We start from the raw sequence: 21438 nt of genomic DNA on the forward strand, positions 1-21438 counted from the left end.
TTTTCTCGGTACGTTTTTATTCTTTTAAGAGTTTGAAATATCAGCTTTACAACAGACACAAAAGGATGAAACTAGAGGAGATTGTTGCTCTGATTGTTGTCATTATGAGATGGAAACATGACTGTTTGATGCTTTTTTTTTAAATCTGCAAACACAAAGAAACAAAGAGACAGAAGAAAATCAACATCAAAGACTCAGTGATTGACATCAGGACTGGGAACACTGGTCTCTCCTCAGTATCTCTGAGACCAGAGACTGGGAGCCCTGGGTGGCCTCACAGGTCACAGAGCCCACCTTCCCCCACTGGTCTGCAGTGAGTGTCAGGGTGCTGCTCCAGCTGTAGAGGCCGTCATTCTGCAGCACTCCAGGAGTCCTGCTCTCCTCCCCTCTGATGCTGCTGCTGCCACTGCTGTCGCTCGTCTTCCAGGACAGACTCCAGTCTGAGGGGAAGCCCTTGTTGGCCACACACATGAGCGTGGCCTTCCCCTGCTCCAGCTCCTTGTTGGAGGGACCCAGCACCTTCAGGGCGGGGCGGGCATCACCTAGGAAACACCAATCAGCTTAGAGGACAGGAACCACAATTTGAATTTCTCCGTTAAGAAGTTTCTGTCAGGTGTTTTTTCTGCTCCACCAGTCATTCACTCACACATTGTTTCACTTCCCTTTCAGAAACCTCTCATGCATATCAGCACAGAGAGAATCATCACACAGTTTGAGCTGAAATATGTTCAAACTACACTGGAAATAAAAGAAGCAGATGTGGAAACATTTACAGCAGAAGTTTGGCTTTAAAATGATTAGAAGTCTAAATCATGGATGACTGAAGAAATGAGTGGACACAAGCACAGAGCAGCTACTCATTCATGTAGATTTAAAATGTTATTGAACAGCTCACATGATTTCAAACTAAATCTGAAACATCTGACACGATAAAAACATCAGAAAGCAAACTTTGACTCATCCAAACAGCAGCTGATGTGGTGGAAATTTACAAACTAATCATAAGATGATGAACTTTACTCTTGTCTACATACTACATATATTTTACTGTGACAGAAATGTAGATTAAACAAGAGAAACTCGCAGAGCTCATCTGAATTAGTCCAGTAAAAAGGACAAACATCAAAAACTCAATTATTTTAATAAAAAAAAAATACTTTTGTCTCATCTAAGCAGCCTAACAAATAATTATTAAATAAAATGATACAATATTTAATAATAAACACAGTTTAATTAACTTAATTCCAAATTCCAGTCTGGTTCCTCCACCAAAAGTCCACCACAGTGATACAAACTCATTGAGGCGCCGTACAAAAACCTCTGACTGTAGAGAGACACGGCTCTCTGACTCTAACAGACTGGATTAAAACTAAAAGCTCTCTAGACTTAACCAGATGTATGTATATGTAAAATATCCTCAAGTCCACTCTGATGTTTTATATCATTTGTTAATATTCATTTTAACATTTATTCTGAAGCTAACTTTGTTCCGTCATGAAAATTGATGGAAAAAATATTTTACCGAGTTTTTTTCTGGTACACAGAACAGAAAAGTCAAGATAATTGCAAGAAAGAAATCTGTTAAAGTAAAAGCAGTTTAAGTTCGACTTACTTCCAACATCCAGTCTGGTTCCTCCACCGAACGTGTACCACAGTGATACAACCTCATTGAGGCGCCGTACAAAAACCTCTGACTGTAGAGAGACATGGCTCTCTGACTCTGAGACAAACAAATTCACCAATATGAATTCTTTAAATCATAATTTCATGACATATTATTATTATAATTATGAAATAAAAATGAATGAAACACATTAAAACAATTTTCCAAAAATGTAATTTGCATTTATTTTAGAGTTTTTATCCAGTTTTGGTCCTCAGTAACCAAAAGGTTATGGCTGTGATATATTGTGTATTTTAGAGTTAGAAAAAATCTAAAATAGTGCTGTCAGCGTTAATCTTGTTAAAATGACGTTAACGCCATAACCACATTAAGATCAAACCTGCACCATTCTTTTGGTCCACTGCAGTGTAGCAGTCAAAAGAAAAGTGAAGTGGCCACAAATGGCCAGGATAGAGCCCAGAGGGTTAATGCATAAAATGTATAAAAATATTATTGATTACAGGGTAATACATTAATGTTAATAGCAACTGTAAGCTTTTTATTTTGAAGTAAGAAGTATAAACAATGCTGTTACTGCCACGGGACCTAGTGGTCTGTACTGAACTGAACTCAGGCGCAGAAACCCAGAGCAGAAACAGCAGATGGTTTAACAATATTTTATTAGGCCTAAGCGCTCCAAATGTAGCAAGGACAAAAAAACCTAACCCTGCAATTCTGGCTTGGAGGCAGAATAAACAGAGAAAACAACAGATAAACACCATATACACATTTAAGTTCAGGTTTTAGCAGAAATAACACGTTCCATTTAGCATGTAAGAGATTTGGGAGAAAATTCTTTACAAAAACATAATTTACCAGACACTTTTATTAGTGACATACGTATCTATTGACATATAACAGACAATTTAGCAAAGGCTAACTAACATCTGGGCAATAAAAAACAGAGCAGAATGTAAGTTTGTCTTTGTGACAAACGCTACAATGTTAATGCAGGTGGAATGAGAGACATAAATAAAGTGCAATATGCAGTAAAGGGAACAATGTGCACTGATGTCAGATAGTGAAAAGTAGTGAAGTGAATTTGTTCAATAACAAGCAAAAATCAAATACGTTTGAAACTGACCACTAAAAGCTAACCAGAGGTGTCAAAAGTACACACATTGCAAGTTTAGATACCTCGGGGGTCTGACCGTTGCTGTAACGCTAACAAAGTGCCAACATAATCAGTGTAAGCAAACTAGATGATTCCTACAATTATATAATTATTAACGGCAAATTTACACATGACAGACTCTGTCCCAACCTTTACAATCCACTTGCAAGGTTTCCACAGACGACGATCCATGCAGGAACGCATTTCCACCTACTGTAGAGATCACGTGTTTCCGGTTAGTGTGGAGGTCACATGCTTCCAGTTACTGTGGAGGTCGCAATATGGCGCTCCCCAGTGGCTGCAGCCCTTCTCTGTGCATGGGGCTGCACGCCACTAACACGCTAACGATCTAACTGCGCCAATGCGTTGACGCCGTGCACCCAACGCATGGGGCGATCTGCGTTAACTCGCTAAGAGAGATTTGTGGTGTTAATGCAGTTGTGGCTTCAACGTCATTTTAACAAAATTAACGCTAACAGCACTACTCTAAACATTAAAATGTACTTTTAACCTACATTCACTAAACTTCAAACTGCATCAAAAAACTATTTTGTGTGTACTCCTACACACAGGTTACAAACGATAAGGAGCAGTTATTACACACTACATCACAAAACCTGTTCAGGGCATGAAACTCAAGTCTGTCCAGTGTCACAGGTTGTCCTGTTATTCTACAAAACATATACAAATGTGAAGTTAAAACAGAGATGAATGATTCTGAGCTGTGGTCAGGTTTAACTTTTGCATCCTGTGGTCAGCATTGTACATCATTGTGAATCACTGAAAGTGTGTTTAACTGAGTGAGTTTTCTAAAAATCTAAAGTAAGTTTTACAAATTGAACCTTTCCTCTGAATATTTTTTAAATGTCCTTCACTTTTGAGGCCCTGTTTACATGTGCAGGCGTCTTTTGGAAAACAGACTTTTCTATTTATTCTGTCCTGCTTACATGTTAACAGCACTTTAGTCCAAGACAATCCAATACAAAAAGCACATGGCCCAAAAATCAATGAAGTTTCAATGAAGCTCCAGAGGACGACCCGGAGGTCGGCAACACAATAGCCCACGATCAAATAGTTGTGGGGGTCGACAGCTTAACAGTTGATACCGATGTAACTCTGGGGGCAACCAGGAGGCCTGTGGTGGCGAACTGCATACAAAGCGGTGTCGTCGTTGGTGAGGCCATGGCAGAAAAGCCCCCAGTGGCTTGGCTACACACACTCTGCGTAGCTGCATAGCATTGGCTTGGCAGGCGTCAGGCACGCTGAATGTCACGAATAGTGGAGCTGCTGGCGACGGATTCGTAACTGAGACGAAGCCGAACCAGCAAGCGCGGGGACTGCTGGCGGAGACGAAGCAGAAACGGCAGGCGTGCAGTCCACTGGCAGCTGCAGCCGCAGTGGGCAGAGTAATCCAGCAACTCCCGGGCTTGGATCGTCTCCTTGGCTCGGACCAGATAGCAGATCAGCACCGAAGCCGACGGGATCTCCAGCAGTTCGGGATTGCCGTGAAGAATCACCTCCATGGTGTTTACTCCCACCAGCTTTGTCCACACATCCGAGGTGCCAGAGATGTATGCTCACAGGTTCCAGAGACGGTGACACCCTCCTCACGAACAGCATCCACTGGGTCCATCTTGCGTCAGATCGTTCTGTCACGGCAGGGTGTGCCTGTGCTTTTTTGATACAGGACCCAAAAGCAGATGATGACAGAGGAGTTGCAGGTTTCAGCAAAAAACGAGCCTTTATTTGGGTTGAGGGCTGAACCAAAAATGAAAACTACGAAAAAACTATGAGAACTGTGACAACAGTGACAATTGTGGTGGGTATAACAGACGACCTGTCAATGACATTGTCAGGGCTCGTGGGATGAGCCGTGTGGAATTTAATGAGGACCCAAGATGCAGGCAGCTGAGATGCAGGGGAGTTTTTATAGAGAAGGTGGAGGTACAAACAGAAACGGCAGAGGAGTGGAGGAAACTAAACAAAACCTAAACTGGAAAAAACTAAGAAAACAAACCTGAAGCGCTAACGAACACAGAGAAGTGGGAGCAGGCAGGCACAGAACAAAACCCTAACAAATGGTAAACCTTAACAAAAGATATAACAGAATAAACAAAGAACATAGAATAATATAAATACACACAAAACACGGAGTCGTCAGACTCAGGACCATGACAGACATACAGAAAACACACCGACTTAAATACATACGGCGGACGAAAGCGAAAGCATTTGCCAAGAATGTTTTCATTAATCAAGTGTATGAAAAAAATACACACAGGTCCTTTTCTGTCACCATGGGTACCTACGCCTCCTCTATTGCCCCTGTTACCTCTGGTGTCCCCCAGGGGTCTGTGCTGGGTCCCATGCTGTTCTCTTTATACTTGTTACCCTTGGGCCGAATCTTTTTTTTTTGGTCTCCATTCTGCCCTTGTTCACAAACTACAGCTCGTTCAAAATGCGGCTGCGCGTCTTTTAACTGGAACTGGCAGGTTTGAGTCTATTACTCCAGTTCTTTCCGACCTGCACTGGCTCCCTATTAAATTTTGTATTGATTTTAAAATCTTATTGCTCACTTTTAAAATCATAAGTAACACCGCGCCCAGCTATCTTACGGATCTCCTCAGCTTTTATACCCCTGGGAGAGCGCTTAGATCAGCAGGCCAAATGCTCCTGGTGCGACCTAGATCTCGGCTCAAGACCAGAGGTGACCGCGCATTCGCCGCTGTCACACCCTACCTCTGGAATAACCTCCCTCTAGCTATTCGGGCGTCTGATTCAATTCAATCTTTTAAATCTCGATTAAAAACTTATTTGTTTAGCTTTGCTTTCCCCGCCTCCTACAGCCTGCATTTTTGGTGTACTGTAAGTTATCTTTTTCGCTTTATTAATATTTATAATGTTTTAACCTTCAGCCTTTCGGGTTGTGCCTACTACGCCTGGTGTATTATTGGTTAGTTATGTCACCCGCCTGTTAGTATATTTTATTTGTATTTTGTATTTTGTATTTTGTATTTTGTGTTTTGTATTTATTATTGCTCTAACTCGTTCTGTGAAGCACTTTGGCATACCTGTGTTTTTTTAAATGTGCTATATAAATAAAATTGTATTGTATTGTATTGTATACAGGAGGTGATATGGGGAAGTGGGAACAAATGGGGAAACAGCTGACTGACATTAACATAATGACGGGACAGGAGAAGTGAACCTAATACAAGGAACAAAGAACACAAGACTCAAAATTAAAATAAAACAAAAATAAAACAGAGAAAACGGCCAAAAAATACAATAAACAACGAAATAGCACTAAAATACACAAAACACTGGGTCTCAGACCCAGTACCATGACAGCGATACCCTATTCCCATGGGGCATGTGGTCGTCTGCGCACCCACTGAGCTTGAACTGGCACCCTGCACAGTCCAGACTGGTCAACACTTAGTATTATATTACAATGTAGGGCTCAGGTTTGCTCTTGAAATATTTTCTTGTCTTCTCCTTCAGCTGAGATGTTTTTTTAAGAGGATTGCAGAAAATGTCCTATTTAAAAACATACCTATGTATGATTGTAACCTAAGACACGCGATTACAATCATAAATTCACTCAAAAATATAATTATACAAAATCTGAAATATCTTTCTAACTAATAATAAAATCAGTTGATTCACCACCAGATCAAAATAAAAAGAATTGAATTTTTCATAGAAGGAGGAAGAAATGTTCTTTTTGAAATAATTTACAGAGAACATCATCAACAGCATCATCAGATCGATCCCACTCCCTGTTGCAGTCATTTCCATAGAGAGGCACTTTGCATCAGCAGCACCATGCTCCAGTGCTCTGGGAGAGTTTATAGTCCTGAGAGTTGAACACTGGATGACTGACAGCTGTCCTTCATCACAACAGAAGCCACAGAAATCCTCCTCATCAAAAACATGACTTTGATCTGCGTCCTCATCTGGACTCTCCTCTGCTGCTGCTTCACAGGTAAAGTCCAGAGAATCAAACTCCTCTCCTCTATCAACATCTGTCCCTCTGAAATGAAGCCCACAAAACCATGAAGCTGCTTTATGTTTTTGTCTCTGTGTCCTCAGAGTCCAGAGGACAATATACAGTGACTCAGCCTGGAGCAGTGAGCTCTGCTGTGGGAGGATCTGTGACCATCAAGTGTAGGACCAGTCATACGGTAGATGGTGGGACAGACCTATATTGGTACCAACAGAAAGATGGAGGTGTTCCTAAACTTCTGATTTACTATGGCAATCGAGCATCAGGGATTCCAGCTCGTTTTACAGGCAGTGGATCAAACAAAGATTTCACTCTGACCATCAGTGGAGTCCAGGCTGAAGATGCAGCAGTTTATTATTGTAAGGGTGAATTCTGGCCAAACAGTCAGCTTCTGCTCACACAGTGAAAAACAGTCGTACAAAAACCTCCCTCAGTCAGACTGAACAGAAACTGAAGTGACTGCTGCAGCTGGAAGATACTGCAGAGACTGATACAGTTCACTGAAGATATAGTCAAGTGGCTTATTTGTCATTCCAACCATATGCAGTGTTACAGTACACAGTAAAATGAGACAATGTTCCTCCAAGACCATGCTGATACATATACCATATATAACAGAAAATCAAAACAGGAATACATAAACTGCAAGTGTACAAAAATTGAAAAAAACAAACAAAAACAAAACAAAACAGAGTGCAACACCAGACAGAACAGAAAGATACAGACACAAGACAGTACAATAGAAAAGTGCAACAATGACAGTGGATTGTGCAAAAAATAACTTGATGTATGGAGATGTGCGTGTTTCTGTGTATGAGAATGTGCAGATACGTGTATGTCGTGTATGAAGGTGTGTGTGTGTGTCAGGCTTGGGGGAGGAAACTGCTTTGCATTCTGGCAGTGAGGGCCTGATTGCTCTGGTACCTCTTGTCAGAAGGCAGCAGGGTGAAGAGTGTATCTGCAGGGTGTGTGGGGTCCTTCGCAGCGCTTTACAGATGCAGCAGGTGCAATAGGTGTCTGTGATGGAGGGAAGAGAGGCTCCAATGATCTTCTCAGCTGGTCTCACCATAGACAGAGGTGGAAGACAAACATGACCAATACTTCTGCTAAAAGTAAATCTGTGCTCTTTGTGTCTGCAGCAGTATCTACAGAACAGTGAGGAATATTCAAAGGGAGACAGGATGGATGCATCTTCTTCCTTGAAATCTTATTTGTCATTTCGTAGCATTTCTCACCTGCTTTAAAATACAAGGCCTAAACATGGACACTAACACATTACACTGACTGAATATCAGATTGAAAAATGTTACAGAATCAGACAATTTGTTCATGGACTCATGAGCACAAATGATTTAACCATGTTTTTCATTCTTTCCTTTTTGTTATCTGACACAGGCAGATGTGGCTTTTTTGTCAGCCTACTGTAATACGTTTAGAAAGTATGGCCTCCGTTATTTGATCAGTTTGGCTTAACAACATCTTGATGAGTATTTTAATGAATCAGATGCTGGCCATTCTCCCTGGATCTCTGGTATCAACAAGGTTTTTTTGCCCAGAGATCTACTGCTCACTGCACATTTTCTCTTTTCCTGTCCGTTCTCTGTGAACAGTAGAGACTGTGGGAAAATCCAAGCAGTTTCATAAATGTTCAGAACAGCATGTCTAAAATCAACAATCATGCCATGTTCAAATTCATTTAAAGAACTTTTCTTCTCCAATCTGATCCTTGGTTTGAACAGATCATCAGCCATATTTCCCCATGGCTAAATGCACTGAGGAGATGTCATGGACTTAGCGTATTATACATTTACATTAAGGAGCAGATGAATAGAAGTACTTAAGTGTTCAGTGAGTGTAATAATATCATTATCAATAATTGCTATGGAACACAGAAAAACACAAAACTAGATAACAGAACCACAAATCACAGTTCACTATCAGACCATTCAGTGCCCTCTACATGTAATAATGTTAATATGAAGAGTGATGCTCCGAGGAGGAAACAGCTGCAGCTGACTGACTCTGTGTGTTTGCATATGTGTCCTGCCTCTCTGCTCACAGCTGTTAAGAGGCCAGTGTTGATCAGTGGCTGTCCAGGCCTTTCAGAGCCACTCACACACCAGCAGCACAATGATGATGTCACTGACTCTACTGCTGGCCACCCTGGGGCTCCTTGTTCAGGGTGAGACTCTCTGTGAAAACTTTGCTTCAGCATGCAGCCAGGTTCACCACAATGATGTTCTGCTATGATGGAGAAACTCTGAAACCAACAGCACTGACCTTCTTCCATCTGTTCTCCGTGTTAAAGAAATGATCCTCTAATGTTTGGATGTTCATCATCTCGATAACTTTTCTCCACTTTTTCATGTTTTCAGGTTCATCAGGAGAACAAGTCCTGACTCAGACTCCTACAGCTCAGTCTGTTGTTCTTGGACAGACTGTCTCTGTCAGATGTAAAGCCAGTTCAAGTGTTGGCTCAAACCTCCACTGGTACCTTCAAAAGGACGGAGAATCTCCCAAACTCTTAATTTATTATGCTACCAGCCGTCAGTCTGGAGTTTCTGATCGTTTCAGTGGAAGTGGATCTGGGACTGACTTCACTCTGACTATCAGCAGAGTTCAGGCTGAAGATGCAGGAGTTTATTACTGTCAGCAGAGTAACACGTGGCCGTTCACACAGTGATACAACGCCGTACAAAAACCTCACACAGCTGGAGAGGAACTGAGAAAAAAGATCATCTGAACTGACAGCTGCTCAGAAACACACATTATTTTACATTGATAAAATATTTTGATAATTTTAAAAATAGTTTTTAAATTTTGTTATAATAACATTTTATAAATGTTAATCTAATGTTAATATCAAATTTGCTAATCTTGGCCCACGAGGAATCCATAACAAATAACTTGGATATGGATAAAGCTGTAAGTTTTTGGAAAGGGAAACAGGAGACTGTTGAATTAAGGAGAAAGGAGAGTTGAGCTGCAAACAGAGTTGAGTTCCTTACAAAACAAATAAGCTTAAAACAAGAAGAAATCCTTTGTGTTCTACAAATTAATTTGAGAATTGCAGGAAAAGACATGGTGAATTGCTTTTTTTAATAACTTGGCCTACCCTTTTTAGTTTTGGTAATATTGGCAGTAGTGAGAAGTGCTATTGTTGGGTTTGAATATTTTTAGAATAGGCCATCCAACTCAGGTAAATGTCATGTTTTTACTTGTTAGAATCTGATTAGCAATATTTTATTTTACTTTTTGTTGTTTTAATTTTCCGTTTTTTAGGCACGCAAACCCCCTGATGACGTTAAGGTGGCAATTCCTCAGGGGGGGAAACTAAAAGTGCAATCAATTACATGACAAACACAGTTATCCAGAGCAGAAGACTCATCACTCTAGAGAACAGGTCTACACTGCTCTGGAGTCTGAGCTGCAGAGACTGATGCAGTTCACTGAGGACATACACACACACACACACACACACACACACACACACACACACACACACACACACACACACACACACACACACACACACTATTAGATAAACATGTAGGAGTGTAACACAATCTGAACTTGCAAAGTTGAGAAAATCTAAAGTGCTGTACAATAATAATAACTCACATTTACATATTTTCTCAATAGAAGGAAATATCTAAGGAATAACGATCAGTCAGTTATTTGTCAATAATGGAATTTGAATCACTAAATTCTTATCAGTTCGCATATTTAATTTTGAATCAACTTTTCAGGCAGTTTTTAGGATATCCTGATAATAACGAACTCCAGTAGTCCAGAGTCAGTCAGATGATTTCCATAGAGGCACTTTGCATCAGCAGCACCATGCTCCAGTGCTCTGGGAGAGTTTATAGTCCTGAGAGTTGAACACTGGATGACTGACAGCTGTCCTTCATCACAACAGAAGCCACAGAAATCCTCCTCATCAAAAACATGACTTTGATCTGCGTCCTCATCTGGACTCTCCTCTGCTGCTGCTTCACAGGTAAAGTCCAGAGAATCAAACTCCTCTCCTCTATCAACATCTGTCCCTCTGAAATGAAGCCCACAAAACCATGAAGCTGCTTTATGTTTTTGTCTCTGTGTCCTCAGAGTCCAGAGGACAGATCACAGTGACTCAGCCTGGAGCAGTGAGCTCTGCTGTGGGAGGAACTGTGAGCATCAAGTGTACGACCAGTCAGAATGTTTACTACAGCAGCCCACATCACTATTTACACTGGTACCAACAGAAAGATGGAGGAGTTCCTAAACTGCTCATTTACCTTGCTAGCACTCGGCAATCAGGGATTCCAGCTCGTTTTACAGGCAGTGGATCAAACTCTGACTTCACTCTGACCATCAGTGGAGTCCAGGCTGAAGATGCAGCAGTTTATTACTGTCAGAGTTGGCACTGGCTGAACAGTCTGTGGGTGTTCACACAGTGAAAAACAGTCGTACAAAAACCTCCCTCAGTCAGACTGAACAGAAACTGAAGTGACTGCTGCAGCTGGAAGATACTGCAGAGACTGATACAGTTCACTGAGGACACACACACACACACACACACACACACACACACACACACACACACACACACACACACACACACACAGAGTGAAAATGTCATTGTTGCTAAAGGAAAAGAAAGTTGGAAATATATCATTTATTTTTAACAAATCATTTATGACCTTTGACTTCTGCTTCATACCAGCTCAAATAAATCTCAATTTCTAAATATCGATCATTATCAAAAATCATATTTCTGTAAGAAAAAAAAATCTAACACTAAATGAAGTCAGCAAAAGTCAGTGAGTCATAATTATCTGCACAATTTAGCAAATACTTCAAATAGAAACTTTAAGTGCAAATCAGTCAAATGATCAAATTTCCATCTTTTCTTTCTCAGGTTTTTAGATTTTCTCTTTTTTGCTCTTCAACACTGCCATGGTACAAAGACCTGTTGACTTCCTATTCATGTTTTTGATTATTAATATGATTCTTTTCATTTATTTTCTGTTTTCCAGTCGCATCTCTTCGTCCCTCTGTTCCTTATGTTCTGTCAACCCGTGTCTCAGAGCTATTCTCTGGTTCCCTGTTTTATTTGGATTCTGCGTTCTGTGTGAGTGTATTCGTCATGTCTGATGAGGTTCAGCTGTGTCTGCCTTCTGTGGTGTATTCCCTCGTTACCCTCTGTGTATATTAGTATGTGTTCTAATAATAGCACTGACACATGTTCACATTCCTCAAATTGAGTTATTAATATTTAAACAGGTTATAGTCAAAGGTCAGCTGCCAATCTCAGAGTTAACCAACTCTGACTTTAAACTTAGGAGTTAAAACTGCTTTGTTCCTGAAAGCAGTTGAACAAATTGAGTTGAGATGGAATCTTGAGCTCTCAGTTTGAGAACAGATGAAGGTAAATTTATTGAACTGTTTACCTCGACTTAAGCACTTACCTGTGTACTGAACAGCCCTCGTCAGTGGATCCCAACACCAGTATTTGACAGTAACAGGTGAGCCTCAACTTTAATTGGTAAAGAGACACCATGAGAACTGACATTACAATACTTTTATTTTACAAAAGTCAGCGTCTTTCAGTTCAAAGTTTGTTAGGCAGCTATTGCACATTTAAAACAACAACACAAACACAACGCAGCAACAAGAAACTATGCAGTATATTATAACCGAATACTTAAACATGACTGCACAACAACCTTTCAAAAGAGCATTTGTAGATGAATTGTTATTTTCCTTCCAATACTTGAAACATTTTCTGAGCATCACTTTTTGGTGCATGGCTTGTTGCATGCATACCCCACCTGTCTCAACGGGACTATAAATATAACTATATACAGTCACATTTGTAAGAACAAACAACTTTTATACTAAACACTTTTAAAATGTACAATTTTGAAGAAGCCCAGGAGCAATCCCATTTCAGAACACTTAGAATAACACACTTCCTCCCAAAAGGCCACAGGTTTTAACCACAGCTTTCCAGCATCAGTTCATGTAAATGCAGCTACAGCTTTCCAAATCCCAGGAATCCTTTTAATGCAGTGTTCATAAGATCTTTAAATTGATCCTCGTATGCAACACGTCTCGGAAGATACAGGGATAAGCTGCACATCGATGCGTATCCCCGACTCCTGATCATAAAAGTCTATGTTGCAGGACCCCAGTGGTGGAAGTAAGTCAGCCCCAGTTATAAAGACCAGCAGCTCTTCAAACGTGTGGTCCACCTCTTGCTCTGTTAAAATACATACAACTAGTAAATAAAGCGTAATGTGTAGGTTCATGAATAAAAGATTTATAATCAGTTACACTGACTGTTATGTAGAGCGGTTGCATTAATGACAATTTAGGAGTCAAAAACAGGTTGTTAGGCAAAACTAATACTGCAAAGCATCGTATAAAGAAAAAGCAAAGCAATCCTGCCCTCCTAAGACACAGGACATTAATTTTTGTCCTCCGAGTCGGAGACCTGTATGTCAAGGACCCTTGACAGGTATTCATATACCTAAATGCCAAGAGAAAGAAAATATGTGTGTCGTCGTTAGGATAGGGATTTATGTTGGTGTGAGAGACTGTAGCCTACAAGTTCATATTGTTCAATGACAGTTATGACATGTTGTGTTTCAGGTGATTTTACAGAAACAAAAACACCAAAATAACGTACTGAATACTTTTAACAAAAAAACTCTGTATATTAAATTACTTCTTAAAATACCTACCCCAACACTGATCACGAGAATAGACTCATTCTTGTACAGCGCTTTTCTGCTCCACCTGCTCAGTGTTTTATACAACAAACTGCAACATGCTGAAACATTTCATTACACAGCATGCAATGAATTTGCATAAATGTAATGTCTTTAATATCCTGCTTAGTAATGGCAGTGTCTCTCAATTCCCCTTCGCACTTACTCTTTAACATAAACTTTGCTTTACTTCATGTATTGAAAGTGGCTTAATTCTACCGACTCATATTGACTACAGATAGCACACTGGCTTCCAATTAGAACCCTGGAAATCATTATTTAGAGTTTAATATTGACATCACCACAAAAGTAAGACAAACACTCGGTCCTTATTTAATATAGATATTTTTTTATTCTTTAAAACTTTAAACAAACTTTAAACTTTAAACAAAGCAATGAAAAATGAGAGAAGAAATTGGAAAAAAAAAAAAAAAGCAGTGTGAAAGTCACAGTTAGTCAGGTCAGGACTGGGGACACTGGTCTCTCATCAGTGGCTCTGAGACCAGAGTGTGGGAGCCCCTCGTGGCCTCACAGGTCACAGAGCCCACCTTCATCCAGTGGTCTGCAGGGAGCCTCAGGGTGCTGCTCCAGCTGTAGAGGCCGTCGTTCTCCTGCACCACGGGGCTCCTGCTCTCCTCCCAGCTGATGCTGCCACTGCCATCCACCTTCCAGGACAGACTCCAGTCTGAGGGGAAGCCCTTGTTGGCCAGACACATGACTGTAGCCTCCCCTTGTTTCAGCTCCTCACTGGAGGGACCCAGCACCTTCAGGGCGGGGCGGGCATCACCTAGGAAACACCAATCAGCTTAGAGGACAAGAACCACAATTTGATTTTCTCCGTTAAGAAGTTTCTGTCAGGTGTTTTTTCTGCTCCACCAGTTATTCACTCACACATTGTTTCACTTCCCTTTCAGAAACCTCTCATGCATATCAGCACAGAGAGAATCATCACACAGTTTGAGCTGAAATATGTTCAAACTACACTGGAAATAAAAAAACAAAACAAAACAAAGATGTGTCAACACTTTTAAAAGATGTTAAGCTTCCACATCATCAGTTCTTCATAATAAACAGCTTGTTCTGGATAAGAAACTCAATACCACTACTTACCTCATGTGTGTTTTTTTTATTGCTTACATTGTTGTAAATGATATGATACAATAAGAACACCAGAGATCTTTATCTTCACTCTGTGCAGTTTAACTTTTTTCATTGGAAATTGTCCTGAGTGTCTGAATAATCATTTCCAAAGCTGACTTTGTTTCTTAGGGCAAAATTTATGAATAAAATATGTAATCAGTTACACAAAAAGTTTCCTAACCTTTCATATTAAATGAAATTAAAGAAAAGAAAAGAAAATTACATTTAAAAAAAAAAAGCTCTAAGTCTGACTTACTTCCAACATCCAGTCTGGTTCCTCCACCAAAAGTCCACCACAGTGATACAAACTCATTGAGGCGCCGTACAAAAACCTCTGACTGTAGAGAGACACAGCTCTCTGACTCTGTCAGACTGGATTAAAACTAAAAGCTCTCGAGACTTAACCAGATGTATGTATATGTAAAATATCCTCAAGTCCACTCTGATGTTTTATATTGTGTTTAATATTCATTTTAACATTTATTCTGAAGCTAACTTTGTTTCTTCATGAAGATTTATCTAAAAACTATTTTCCTGAGGTTTTTTTAGGCGCATTGAACAGAAAAGTTAAGATAATCAAAAGAAAGAAATTTGCTAAAGTAAATGAGGTTTAAGTTTGACTTACTTCCAACTTGCAGTCTGGTTCCTCCACCGAACGTGTACCACAGTGATACAAACTCATTGAGGCGCCGTACAAAAACCTCTGACTGTAGAGAGACACGGCTCTCTGACTCTGAAACAAACAAACTCAACAATATGAATTCTTTAAATCATAATTTCATAACATATTAAAATTATAATTTTTACATAAAAACAACGAAACACAATAAAACTATATTCCAATAATCCAATTTGGTCATTTACATTTTACAACTGTTAAGATACATCACTTTAATGCTTCCACCTTCTTTCTCATAACTCTAAACATTAAATTTAATTTTCAAGCTACAATCACAAAACTTAAAACTCATCAGGTAAAACCTCACAAATGCATCAAAACAGTTTTATGTTCTCTCACAAACACTTAGTGTCTTCAGATCGCGCACAGAACCAGTTAAAATGATAATACTGCTGAGCATTACACACTACGTCACAAAACAGAGCATGAAACTCAGGTCTTTCCAGTCTCACAGTTTGTCCTGTTATTCTACAAAACATATAAAATGTCAACCTAAAACAGATGAATGATTCTGAGCAGGGCCGTGCAGAGATGCTGGAAGGGACGGGTGCTCAAAGTTCAAAAGGGGCACATGGAACCAGGCTGAATAACAACAACACTGTTGCTGTTGAGGGGTTGCTGCTGCTCCTGCTGCAGATAGTGATGGAGGTCTGTGTTGCTTTGAGACTGTAGACAGTAAAAAGTCCACAGCAGAGATGGTAGCTGATTAAAGAAGTGTTATGAGATGATAATAAAATGCAAAGATTGGTGACAGCGCTCGGAAGCATTAAACAACAAAACTGTGGGAAATGAACTCGGCTCTGCCTGTGAGTCACTCTTCCATCTCCTCATCTCATCTGTCACTCTCCACTTGCTGTACATCTCAGAACAGGGCACACTCTGGTGTTTCATTAATCTATTATTTAATTATCCATACTTAAAAGCTCATGCACCTAATCCAAAATAAAGTAATGATAGAAAAATGTTATAGAACCAAAGCATTGTGTTTATTATTGTTTTTATGCTTGAGCACCTCTGCTATACAACAACTGGTACAGGCGTTATTGTTCCCTGTGCTCTTTTTAATCCAGCTGCTGAGGGATCCATTGCCTTTAATAACCTCACACAGCTCCCTTTGTCACTGTTTCCTCCTCATGTCCTTACAAGACATGTTTGGACATGTTGCAGAATCAATATATGTTATTAGTGCTTATTTTCTGATTATATTGTTTTTTGTACTTTTTAATAAAGTCTTTTATAAAGCAAGGCCAGCTGTGAGAGAGAATTAGGTCAGAGGGTGACAGGTCGCCTTAGCAACCGAGGCTTCAGTAAGGGGAGGTTACGAAACAGGAAGTTTAGTGCAGAGCTGCAGAGGCATATTAATAAAATACAGGAAACCAGACAGAAAAAGCGGAACTAGTAACACAGAAGGAGTTGTTTTTATCGAAACTATGTGTGACGTGGAAAGGACCAAAATAACACCTATATGAGACACATTTTTGGCTTCTAGAGATTTTGCAACTGGCTTTTGGGCTGTGTGGGGTCTCTCTCTTCTGGAAGATGATTGAATAAAGAATTATAAATGTTTGGACCACTCCTGAGTTGGGTTTTCTCTGTTCTATCATGGGGATGAAAAAATCAGGTTTAATAGACAGTAATATATGATGAGTAATAATTTAAAAAATCCATACACATAAAACACACACACACATACGGTGACATTTTATACCTTCTCCAGAATACTGTATATACTACGGCCACAAGTTTTCATCATGATGCTGATCCAGAATCCTTCCCTTATTATTTAATTCTAGTGCTATAAGTGTCATGGTCCTGGGTCATGTGACCCAGTGTTTTGTGTTAATTATTATTATCTTATGCTTTAGGTTATTCTGGTTATGTCTTTTGCTGTGATTTCTAGTTCCTAGGTTTGGTTCCCATGCTCCCTCTGTTCCAGTTCAGTCAGGTCTCTGTGTAAAGCCCGTGGCTGTGTCCCAATTCAGGGTCTGCACGCTTGAAGTACGCGCACTACGGTGCGTACTATGAGTACGAGAAGTGCGGAAGTGAGAGGCTTGTGAAATGGGACGGTCTAGCCTGCGTCGCGCTGTTCAGGTTGCCTAGCAACCATGATACTAACCACGAGAAAGATTTCATACAGCTTTGTGTGACAGAAATGAAGGAGAAAAAATGTCTTGTTGGTCATTCATTTTTGTCATGACATCACTTTGATTAGTTTAGTATCTGAGGACTGGAAATATACATATATATATACACACACACATATATATATATATATATGTGTGTGTATATATATATATATATATATATATATATATATATATATATATACACACACACATATATATATATATATATATATATATATATATATATATATATATATATGTGTGTGTATATATGTATATTATATATCCCTCTGATGCATGAATTATGAAAGCCTTGGTCAAGATTTTTTTCTTAAGTGCTTTTATTCTTCTCAGGACATGAAAAAAAATGTTCAACTCTTTTTTTTCCAAAAATATGTTTTTTTATAAAGTTATAAACTTGTCCACTCCAGCGGACTACATGCGCCTGAGCACTTAGCATGAAATACTGTGAATTTACTGTAACAATTAATTACCTTGTGTTCTATTGTAAATATACAAACACTTGTTTGCTTGTATCCTTTGAAAAACATCTCAGCAATTTTTTTGGAACTTTCAACTCATAAGGCCCCAGTGTTTAGACGTAAATAACAAAACCAATCAACAGTCCTAAGCTGTGAATCCTACACCTGAATATGGCAAACAATCTCCAACAAGAGAAACATTTTTGAGTCTACACAGTTCTATAACGATGCAGGACAGTATTACCAAGCCCTTATTAGCATGCTGGAAGAAAACACAAACTGACATCTTAGTCTCTGCATCTCCAAACACTTATATGTTCATCACACCTAGGCTGTGCGAACGTTTGCAAAGCATCCAGGGCACAATGGCACACAGCATTGCATGCAGATGTATTTGGTCTTCCGTGTGCACGCAACATCATGGCACCTGTTTGCATTTTTTATCTCGGTCAGTTGGGGCCAGTGATATCCTGTGGCAAACCTGACCTCACAGGCTACTTTAGTGACTGCTCTCCGCTTCACGGGTTGTGGGGTCCCACTGGGTCTTCCTCTTTTGCATTGCTGGAAGGTGAATCTCTTCTCCTGTTACTGACAGTTCTTTCCCATACAAGTTGGTGTTGTATGTTATATTATCAATTAGATCTGCTGGAAACAGATGTCTGAAGAAATCTATGGGATCCTTCCCCTCCACATTCAATTTCCACTCTCCTAGAAAAGGAGGCAAGTCTCCATCAAAGTCATTGTCTTGGACTTTCCAAATATTTTTGCGGGCTTGAGTATGGTCAGGTGCCATGTACCCATCTCCCACAGCTCCCTGATCATACTGACCTTCCTCTTCATCCTGCCCCTCATCGTTCTCACTTTCTGCATCCTGACTGTCTGTGTCTTCATCATCCGTAGTTCCTATTTCTCTGTTCTGCTCTGGCAGCCACTCTCATCATCACTGGACTTATCACTGAACTCATCATCACTGCACTCATCAATGAAATCATCATCACTGGAGCTGGATGGAATTTCCTGGACTATTCTGTACGCTGCCTTATTCTTTGCTGCATTTGAAGTCTACAAAATATGATAAAATAATTATTATTATAGTAACTCAAACTACAGCTGATCTGCACAGAAATATATATTTTAAATGAGTAGCTTATAAATGTAACAATTATATGCTTACTTATAACCAAAACAGTCCCAAAAAACAGTGAGACAATTTATGACTTATGTTAAAAAAAATATAGTGGGTAATGCATGATGTCCACTACAGTGGACACATGGTTAATCGTAGTTTTCTACATATTAGACATAACAATTTCTAATTCCAAACAGATAATATCCTTCCCTAGATGTTCCTGCATATCATCATATTTTTTTTACCTGTTGGGCTCTTTTAGCATAGAAGGATTGACAGGATATGCCAGCAGTGGTCGGCACGGGTGACAGTTTGTCTGCCATCTTTGATTCAGAGGAAATTTACTTGCAGTTGCACTAACTGAACACTGAATTGACCTCAATGGAGCATGGCAGCAGAGAGCATTCTAGAGGCTAATATGCAGTTCCACCATAGAAACCAATGCATTAAAGAGATATGTACGTTTTAGTAGCTGTCCACTCCAGTGACCACTATGCATCAGAGGGATATATATATATATATGTATATATATATATATATATATATATATATATATATATATATATATATATATATATATATATATATATATATATATATATATATATATATATATATATGTGTGTGTGTGTGTATATATATATATATATACACACACTATGGAATGCCCTTTAGGAAAATATTATATTTAAATATATCCCAACCAAAGTCTGGATATATAGAATGACACTTGAATATATAGAATGAAACTTGAATATATAGAATGATCTTTTGAATATATAGAATGAAACTTGAATATATAGAATGAAACTTGAATATATAGAATGATCTTTTGAATATATAGAATGAAGTTTGAATATATATGTTACGGCCGAGACCGTTTCAGACCAGTGACAGGACTCAAACGCAAGACGCCGAACAGCTCGTAAGTATATTTTAAGAATAATGTTTAATGTTTACACAAAAATATTCATAAACAAAAGGTGAGCGTAGACGTTAAACTAAATAACGATCTGGTCCGGGTCAGAAAGGACAGCTATTCCGGGGATTGGACTGGAAAGCAAGTCACAAAGGGTCCAGGAAAAAAGGTCGGGTCACTGTAACAGAAGGCAGATGTTCAAACATAGATAAGGAGGCATATGAATATGTTGTTTGGCTCAGAATCCTCCTTCGTACTGCGTACTTGCCAACGGAGGTCGGGGATGACATAGAGGGGTGAGTAGTCCGGGTGTGTAAATCCAAAAACTCCTGGCGTGGAGGCAGAGAGGCAGGTAGGTAATTTTGGTAATAGCCTGAGGGACTGCCAGAAGGTCCAGCATCCAAGTAGAAGCTCTTCGCCAGGGGTTGACAGTTAGGTGTAGCTGAAAAAGGAGGCGCACAAAAAACAAACATACAGTGAGGCAAGGTGATTCAAAAAAACACGTAGGGAATTTATGGTGGTGGCCTGCACTGACTGATGTTTAGCAGAGAATCTGGCGAAGAGAGATTGAGAACGCTGGCCTTATGAGTCCCCGGCTAATTACCCACAGATGTAAGCGATCAGCAAAAAAACTGAGGCCCCTCCCAGGGGTGGAGACGCCGGCTCGGAGGGAGACACACTGGCACACACCCGGACCATGACAATATAGAATGAAACTTGAATATATAGAATGATCTTTTGAATATATAGAATGAAGTTTGAATATATAGAATGAAACTTGAATATATAGAATGATCTTTTGAATATATAGAATGAAGTTTGAATATATAGAATGAAACTTGAATATATAGAATGATCTTTTGAATATATAGAATGAAACTTGAATATATAGAATGATCTTTTGAATATCTTTTGAATATATAGAATGAAACTTGAATATATAGAATGAAACTTGAATATATAGAATGATCTTTTGAATATCTTTTGAATATATAGAATGAAACTTGAATATATAGAATGAAACTTGAATATATAGAATGAAACTTGAATATATAGAATGATCTTTTGAATATATAGAATGAAACTTGAATATATAGAATGATCTTTTGAATATATAGAATGAAGTTTGAATATATAGAATGAAACTTGAATATATATAATGATCTTTTGAATATATAGAATGAAACTTGAATATATAGAATGATCTTTTGAATATATAGAATGATCTTTTGAATATCTTTTGAATATATAGAATGAAACTTGAATATATAGAATGAAGTTTGAATATATAGAATGAAGCTTGAATATATAGAATGAAGTTTGAATATATAGAATGAAACTTGAATATATAGAATGAAACTTGAATATATAGAATGATCTTTTGAATATATAGAATGAAGCTTGAATATATAGAATGTATGA

At 39.0% G+C, this 21438-nt stretch overlaps 2 gene segments (V, D, J or C); one reads left to right on the top strand and one right to left on the bottom strand.

Moving 5' to 3' along the window:
• Window positions 1–21438, bottom strand: part of LOC113014114 (Ig kappa-b4 chain C region-like) — a 35843-nt gene continuing 14405 nt past the window's right edge. Inside the window, 2 exon segments of the C gene segment in view lie at window positions 1–542; window positions 15307–15341. Coding sequence covers window positions 208–542; window positions 15307–15341 — 370 coding nt within the window.
• Window positions 8884–9469, top strand: LOC113014116 (immunoglobulin kappa variable 6D-21-like). The segment is given in 2 exon segments: window positions 8884–8968; window positions 9162–9469. Coding segments are annotated over 2 exon segments (360 nt in total).

The sequence above is a fragment of the Astatotilapia calliptera genome, chromosome 22, assembly GCF_900246225.1.
Source record: "Astatotilapia calliptera chromosome 22, fAstCal1.2, whole genome shotgun sequence".
NCBI lineage: Eukaryota > Metazoa > Chordata > Actinopteri > Cichliformes > Cichlidae > Astatotilapia > Astatotilapia calliptera.